This window comes from Lontra canadensis, unplaced genomic scaffold, assembly GCF_010015895.1.
Source record: "Lontra canadensis isolate GAN:19392208 unplaced genomic scaffold, GSC_riverotter_1.0 scaffold41, whole genome shotgun sequence".
Classification (NCBI taxonomy): Eukaryota; Metazoa; Chordata; class Mammalia; order Carnivora; family Mustelidae; genus Lontra; species Lontra canadensis.
Window position 1 is genome coordinate 1,643,089 of NW_022631035.1, and position 7,690 is coordinate 1,650,778.

The following is a 7,690-nucleotide window of genomic DNA, read 5'->3' on the forward strand; positions in this document are numbered from 1 at the left end:
CTGCCCCCACGGACCCCATTCCACAAGGCTGCAGACCATGCAGGCATCAACTTTAATATGGGGCTGACGTGTGAGGAGGCTGGGAGGGTCCCCTTTCTGTTCCAGGTGGGAGGGGGAGACGTCATCAGGATTGTCTAATACCAAGATGAGCCGTCAGCCAGAGAGCCGCGACCACCCCCGACAGCATCTGCCCCGTTGGAGCGCCCCGGGGGCCCAGCAGGTGCGCACCCCCCGAGCAGGCCTGTCAGCACCTCCGGGAATCCTAGGGAGACCACTGGCTCCCCAGGAATGTCCCTTTGCAGCGGGGCTGATCTCCCGCTGGTGCCAAGGACCAGTCGGGGCTCGGCCGCCATCAGCCCAGCAGGGGTGTGTCCACCCCCGCCAGCCCAACACCGCCGAACATCGACACAGAAGAGGGAGGTTTCCAGCCCCAAACCGATGGGGAGACTGGGCAGGTCAGGAAGCCAGGCCAAGGCAGGGACTCCCTAACTGAAGCCCCGGCCAGCCGACGGGAGCAGCAGGAAGAAGTGAGGGAGGGGCGGGCAAGGAAGCCAGGTTCGACGCGCCCTCCCAAGAAGACAGCAAGCTGCGGAGAAGGCGGCCCGCGGAGCCTTGCAGGGCCGGGGACAGGAGCGTGGCCAGCACCAGGAGCCTTGGGCCTGCCTGTGGCCGCGTGGGAGCTGCAGCGTCAGAAGCTGCATGTGGCTGGAGGGTCTGAATGTTGCCATTTAATCCAGAAACGAGAGCAAGGCCGCAGCGCCAGGGAAATGCTCCGCAGAGCCCTCCTGGTACCAAGCCCCGTGTGCCACGCTGCGCCATCAGCACCTGACCGGCCTGGCCTGGCGCCGGCCTCCCGGGAACCGGGTCAGGGCTGGCCACGCACCCAAACTCTGTGGCCCCCAGGCTCTGGGGAGTCCCCGCCAGTCCGTGAGAGGAGGCCGAGTTACGAGGCCGCCACCAGCTCCACCTGCCTGGGCTTGGCCTCGCGGGGGACTTTCTCTGTGGAGGAAAGAAAGCGGTGTTGGCCGAGGAGATCAGACCCGAGAAGCAGAAACTTCCAGAGTAGGAGGGGAGGTGGTAAGGAGCCAGGACCCAGGACAGCGTGCTCTGGACGGGGCCTGCGGGGCCCGAGGTGCAGGCAGGGGGCCTGACGTGAGGGAGGGTCAGGGAGAGGGGCAGGAAGAAACGTGGAGGGACCACCAGCCACACGGGGCCCCAGCAGGAAGTGGCCCCAGAGGGCCCTGCTGTCTAGAGGATGGCTTGTCCTGGGCTGGACATGGCCTTTTCCCAGCTCTGCTTGTGGGCTACGCCTCTCTGAACGGGGTCAGGCTCGAGAAGGTCACCCCATCCTGGAGCCCCGGGCCCAACCCCAGAGCGAGGCCTGTGCTTACCTGCCCCGCTGGGGAGGTAGGAACCGACTTTCACCGAGTGGAAAGGGGGGAAGGGAAGACCTTGTGGCCCAGGCATTTTGCTTTGTTCTAGAACTCCCTGTTCTCCAAAGGCAGGACGAGAAGCGTACCTGGTTTCTTTTCGGGAAGGGGCTCAGAAGGAACCTCTGGGAGCTCTATCTGCTCCTACAAGAAACAGAGGGCAGAGGTTACAGGACGCCGTCGGGGCGGGAAGTCCCCCACGCTGAAGCCCCCACAGCGGCTGGCACCGCTGAGACCTCAGTCGCCCCAGGGGGCTTCCCGGGTGATCTCCGCTCCGAACCTGGCCATGCACTTGGGCACACGTATGCGCACGAGCCCCGGAGCCACAGAGGCGCCCGCTGTGCTCGCTCGAGGGCAGGTCTGTGGTAGAGCTGCCCGGCCCCAGGGGCACCCCTCATGGCTTGGGGCATTCGGGCCCTCGGGGGGAAGGACACCAGGAGGCAGCGCCCACGGGACACCAAAGTGCAGAGCAGCGACGCTCGCTAGTGCTCGTCCCGCGGGTCCGGGGAGCGGCAGGCGGGGGGCACGGGGAGAATGCGGCGCCCCGGGGCGGTGGCCCAGAGACGGAGAGCGCTCAGCCAGGGAGCGGACACAGGCCTCAGGCCTACGTGAGACGACGTCAGCGGCGTCCAGGGTTACGTGTGCGGGCCCTGCGCGCGACAGCGAGCAAAAGGCCCCCCTGAGATCACAAAACCACACTCTGTCCTCTGGAGGGGCCGACGGAGCCGGAGGTCAGCATCTCTGCGCTGTCCCGGCCGCCGGGTTCCGGGCGGCCCCAGCCTCCAGCAACCTCCTCGGGTGGGCAGCGCACGAAACCGTCTCCCGGGGCCGGCTTCTCCCTGCGGTCAGCCAGGCCCACGAGGAGACGGGCCTCGGTGCAGCACAAATGCTAGTCGTTTCAGGAACACCGGCCGCAACGACAGGACTGTGCTCCCCAAGACCAGTGGCCACCACGGGCAGAAGCCGCCTGGGGTCCCGTCGCCCGAGGGACCGTGCCCGGCTCTGGGAGGTCCTATTACCTGAGTGATTGCGTTCAGCTCCTCCAGGATGGCGTCTTCATCCTCCTGAGTGAAGCTTCCGGCCAAGAGCTCGTCTATTTGCTGCGAGAGGAGAAGCAGAGGTGAGGACCGGGGCCAGGCTGGGTTAGGAGGCCGCCCGTGGCCCAAGCCCCCCCCACTTGAGAAAAGCTGACCACCACCGGCACGGGCAGGCGCGGCCCTCGAGGGCGGCCGCTGGGCACTCACGCAGGCGGCAGGTGGCCCCCGTGGCCCAGCAGCACCTACCCGCTGGTACTCCACGGCCTCCTGCGTCTCCTCCAGTATCCGCTCCACTTCCTCTATGGACATCACCTAATCGGTTTGGAGGGAGTCTCGTCAGCGAGGCCCTGGCAGAAGCCCTGGTGGTAAGGCCACCCGGACCGGGGGGCACCAGCCAGGCGCGCGCAACACGACACGGTTCCGCTTGTCTCTGCGTGGGCTGGGCCTGGGCAGAGACTCCGGAGCTCGGCCCCCACTGCTCCGCTCAGACGCCTGCCGGCCCTTCGCCCCAGACCTCCGGCACCTCACCCAGCCCTAGGAGGTCGAGGCAGAAATAAGCAGGAAGGTGTCAGAAACTTTCTCAGAGCGGCTGACTTGATCTCGTTTGGGTTCAAAGACGAGCCTCTGCTGGACCCGCAGGTACACACTGGACGGATGGGCAGAGCAGCTGGTGGCTGGGGCGCTCTGTGTGGCCCCCGCTGTCCCCTCACCAGGAGATCAGGGCGGGCTGGGGCACGGCCTCTCCCCTCCTCTTGCCACCACCTCTATGCCGCATCCTGTGACAAGGCTGTATTCACCTCCTCCAGGAAGCCCTCCCAGTGAGTCCACCACACCCTCCGTGCACCCTCACCGGACGACTCTTCCAGTCACATAAGCATCTGTGGACCCAATTTCTGCTCTGCGCCCATCACCGCACTCTCAGGTCAATACCCTGAGTGTGTCCGCCACCATCGCCGCCTCCTGGTAGCACCGGCTTTCCCACGTTCCCGGCTGGCACCAGCTGCTCCCAGCCCATGGCCTGGGCATAGGTGTGGCCTGGGGCACAAGCCCGTCCCCTCGTTCACCCAGCTCCCCTTCCTTTCTGCCCCCGGCCCTGCCAGGACCCACCTGGTGCATCTTTTTCAGACACTCGTTTCCAATCCGCAGCCCTTCGACCACCTTCATCTCAATCTGGGTGAACTCGATGCTCTGGACCTGGGGAGGATGTCGAGGCAGACCCAGCCGTCAGGTGTCTGCCCCTCCCCGCCCCCCCCCCCACCGCCCGCTGCACCGACCATTGTTTCCAGGCTGGTGATCTGGTTTTCTGTCTTGTCCAGAAGCTGCTCCCGATATCGCTTCTTCTTAAGCAGCAGCTTGGCCCGTCTGCGGAGGGAACCCGCTCGGTGACCCAGTGGCCAGCATGCCTGTTGGGGCCTTGCCGGGCGTGGACTGGCCTCCTGGGCCTACCCCTCCCACCCCCAGCTGCAGACCCATGGGGGACTGAAGCCCCTTCTTGCCCAGCCTGCCCTGGGCCCCACTTACTCCTTCTTCCCGTCCCGCAGGAGCTGCCTGGCGATCTCGCGCTCGCGTTCCAGCTGCTGGGTGACCCTCTTCTGGCACTGCTTCAGCTTGTCCCGCTGCTGCTTCAGTTGCTGCGAGAGCAGGCCTGGGTCAGCACACGCCCAGCTGCGCCGGGCCCTGCGCCCACCATGCAGCACCCTTGCGGCCGCCCCTGCGGCACACCCTCTAACACAGAGTTCTCCGTGGGGACAAAGGGCACATGGGGCAAGGGCTGGCGACATTTATGGCTGTCACCCCTGGGTGGGGGGCATGCTCCTGGCACCATGGGGTGGAGGCCAGGGGTGCTGCCCGGCATCCTGCAAGGCCCAGGACACCCCACAGAGAGGGGCAGCCAGCCCCAGGGTCCACAGCGCTGAGATGGAGAGCCTGTTCTTAGCGGCGTCACTGCACAGCATGGCTGTGGGTGCTGGGGAGGGGGCAGGTCAGAGTGCCGCCACTGCCTCCAGGGTTCAGAGACAACCCAGAAGGGCCCCGGCGAGCCACCGGCCCACCCAGCCACAGCGAGGGTTTGGGGCCTTGCAGCCCGGCTCTGCCGGCTTCAGACGGGTCCCCGAAGTGTGCAGCCCCTCTGCCTCTGCCGCTCATCACTGTGCCTTTGCTCACAGCCGCCGCCACGTTCGAGTGAAGTGTTTGCGTGATCGTGCCAAGCAGCTGGGACCCCGGGTGCTGTCCCAGAAGGGACGGGGTTGGGGGGCATTTACCGTGTCAGTCAATCCTGCCCTAGTCTAGACCACTCACATTTCTTTCAAATTTCACCATTTCAGAGGACGCTACGGTGAGCGCATGCGGGCACAGGGCATTTCTCCTATGTGGCCTTCGATCTTTAGGAACGATTGCCCTGAGTTAATCAAGTTAAATGAAAAGGTCGGTACACCTGTAAGACTCGGTGTAGTAAGAAATCATCCGCCAGTGTAGACGTGTCTGCAGGGACCCGCTTCACGGCTCCCTCCACAGCATGCCTCCTCAGCACCTGCCCAGGGCGCCACATGGCCGGTGGGGCGGGCTGGGTGCCGGCTGCGTACTCTCCTTGCCGCAGTGGCAGGTGCCCACTCTCCCGGCAGACAGGGTGGCCAGCCTACGTGCCGTCGTCTCCGCTCTGGCCGCCGATCCTCCCCGGAGGTGGGCACCCACCCCCGCCCAGGGCCACTGTCCCAGCCGGGTTTGTGCAGAGCACCGAAGACCAGCCGCAGGACGCAGGTGCTTAGGGAAACCAGACGCGGCGGCGGAGGGTCACGGGGCAGACGGCGCCCGGGCCGGGAGTTCCCAGCTTTACATCCGAGGGACCGGCCAGTCGTCGGGTTTATTGTGCGCGGACCGCGCTGCTCCGGTCTGGGCACGCCCAACAGGGCTCCCGGCCAGGACAAGGGCCTCCTTGAAGAGAAGCCCAGAGGTGGGTCCTTGGAAGGAGGAGAGAACCGCGGGGGCTGCTCGCGGCGGGTGTCCGCCAGGCGCGTCCCCGCCTCCGCAGAGCCCAGCGCGCGCCCCCGGGCAGCACCCCCGCTCCTAGGGTTTCCTCCAGGGACACCCGTGCCAGACGCGGCTCCATCTGGGGAGCCTCAGTCAAGGACCTTTAGGACAGGAGGTCCCTGCAGCCAGCGCGAGGCCGCCTGAGACTGAGCCCGTTTCTCTCAGACCCGACGCCGGGCCGCCCGCCGGGCTGGCTGGAGCGCGAGCGAGGGTACGCGGGGCGGCGTCCGCGGCCACCCCTCTTGGCGCTTCCGACGCGCTGTCCCTCCTAGGCCGTCCTGCGTCCGGGCCGCGGAGACCGAGTGCGCCGCGGGGCAGCCGGGGTCCGCACGCCCGCACCGCGGGCCGCCATGTGCGGGGCTGGCAGCGCGGCGCTCCCGCGGGGCTCCGGGGCTCCGAGACTCCGAGGCGCCCGACCACCCGGCGGGACCGGCCCCCCTCCCGGGCCGCGGCGCCTGCCCCCTGCAGCGCGCGCTCGCCCGCAGACCGAGAGCGGCTGCGACACCGCGCGACTCTCCGCGCCGCCCCGACCCCGCGGCCCCGTCCCGCCTCCGCCCGGGTCGCCAGCCGCCCGCGGTCCGGCGTCGCCACCCGCGGCCAGAAGCCCGCCCGGCGGAGCGGCAGGCCCTCCCGGGGGCCGCGCAGCCCTGCCTCGCTGTCCCCCGCCGTCGCCGCGGGGCCCGCTCTCACCAGGACGGCCTTGTCTTGCTCGGTGACCCGGCTCTGCTTCTTGCGGCCGAACAGGTTGCCCATGGCGCCCCGGCCCGCGGCCCCGCCCGCCGCGCCCCCTCGCCGCCCTCGCGGCCTCCGTACCGAAGCCCCGCCCCCGACGGCGGCCGCGCGAGGCCAGGCGCCGCAGAAGGCGAAGCGCGTGCGGGCGTGCGGCGGGCGGTCCAGGGATTCGGATCCGCCCTCGCCGGAGACGGCGACCGCGGCTCGAGGGCGCTGCCGGTCGGGCCTGCGCAGTGCTAAATGGCGCATTTCGCGTGCTCTCCGGAGTGCCCTGCAGCTGCAGACTAAGACTCAGAGTTGCCGTCTCCCGTGTAGGGGGGATCCTTGCGAGGTAGCCGGGGGCCGGAAGCCTTGTGCGCGAGCCCCTGCGCCCCGGCGGGTGCGGGCCACGAAGTGCCGCGCTCAGTGATCCTGTGTCCGGCCTGCGGGCTTCCAGGTGTGTGCGACGGCTACCGGGCCGTCCGCCGGGCCTGCGCCCTGCTCACCGTGGGTCCGCCCGGCCTGCGGCCCAGCCCCTGGGACGAGAGCTCGCTTGGGGCTCCGCGGTGCGCAGCCGCTCGCCCGCCGCCCCGGCCCCCAGCTGTGTGTCCTGGCCGCGCGCGCCGGGTTCGGGGGGCGCACGGCCTCTCCCGGGACAGCACCCAGCCCTGCTGGGTCACCCCGGCCGGTCCTGTATCGGAGTCTGCCCTGGGCCAGGCCCGGTCCTAACAGCCCAGCGGCTCACGGGAGGGGCGCGGGGGTGCTGAGATGAGCCCCTCGCCTCACCTCTCTTCGGTCGGACGCCGTGTCGAGTGGGCACCGGGCTGGCCGGCTTCCGCGGGGGTGCGCTGGCAGGAAGCCCTGCAGGTGGGAAGGGAGGTCCGTATCCAGAGAAAGTGTCTCTGCAGTGAGGACAAGTCCACTGCCTCGTGACGGAAACATCGGAATAGCCGGCTGGTGGGGCAGGCCGGTCCCCCCCAGGACGTGGTGCTCTTCTGGGGAATCAGCGCTGCTGAGCGGCTGGGCACTCCGCACTTGTGGGGAGCAGGCGGGCCTTGGCTGGGGGAAGTCTGTGATGCTGAGCGCACAGCCTCTACCGCAGCTGCCATGGCCACTTTGTGAGCGCTGGGAGGCCGGAGGAAACCCTCCATGGTGGTGACTCACGTCAAGTTTGGCCACAAGGCCTGGAGTTCTATTTCTGTTCCACAGATGGGCCCCAGTCTAGGTGGCCACCGGGTACTTCATTCTGGACACCCTCATTAGCCAGAGATCCCTGCGAGAGAGTGTGCTGCGTATCCGTGTTCCAGCCGCCTGCTGGGGTAAGGTCCGGCCTTGCTGGGAGGCGGCGTGCCACACTGGGACCGTGCGGCCTGCTTGGGGCAGAGGAAGGGTCCAGAGGCCGAGAGCCAGAGCTGGTCTGCAGGAGAGACCACCCCTTGGCCAGGAAGCTCACTGGGGGGCACACTGGGGCTACAGCAACTGCCC

At 68.2% G+C, this 7,690-nt stretch overlaps 1 protein-coding gene across 2 annotated transcripts; it reads right to left on the minus strand.

Moving 5' to 3' along the window:
* Positions 1-366: 366 nt before the first annotated feature.
* On the minus strand, positions 367-6,316 carry CHMP6 (charged multivesicular body protein 6). 2 transcript variants are annotated; one of them, XM_032870424.1, is made up of 8 exons: positions 4,766-4,859; positions 3,989-4,098; positions 3,742-3,829; positions 3,575-3,661; positions 2,714-2,779; positions 2,450-2,530; positions 1,520-1,574; positions 367-999 (listed from the first exon to the last, which is right to left on the minus strand). In XM_032870424.1, the coding sequence occupies exons 1-8, from the start codon at positions 4,784-4,786 to the stop codon at positions 944-946; spliced, it is 564 nt and encodes a 187-aa protein (XP_032726315.1). In that variant the 5' UTR covers positions 4,787-4,859; the 3' UTR covers positions 367-943. The 2 variants fall into 2 exon arrangements, with proteins under 2 accessions (XP_032726315.1, XP_032726314.1); XM_032870423.1 differs by lacking the exon at positions 4,766-4,859 and adding an exon at positions 6,185-6,316 and having other exon boundaries at positions 368-999.
* Positions 6,317-7,690: the final 1,374 nt, after the last annotated feature.

Excerpts from the sequence above, each read along its gene's own strand:
- CHMP6 (XM_032870423.1), bottom strand. The coding sequence starts at position 6,247 with ATGGGCAACCTGTTCGGCCGCAAGAAGCAGAGCCGGGTCACCGAGCAA. Across the intron at positions 3,662-3,741 it reads TCACCAGCCTGGAAACAATG|GTCCAGAGCATCGAGTTCAC; the intron begins GTCGGTGCAGCG and ends CATCCTCCCCAG. Across the intron at positions 2,780-3,574 it reads GTCTGAAAAAGATGCACCAG|GTGATGTCCATAGAGGAAGT; the intron begins GTGGGTCCTGGC and ends CAAACCGATTAG.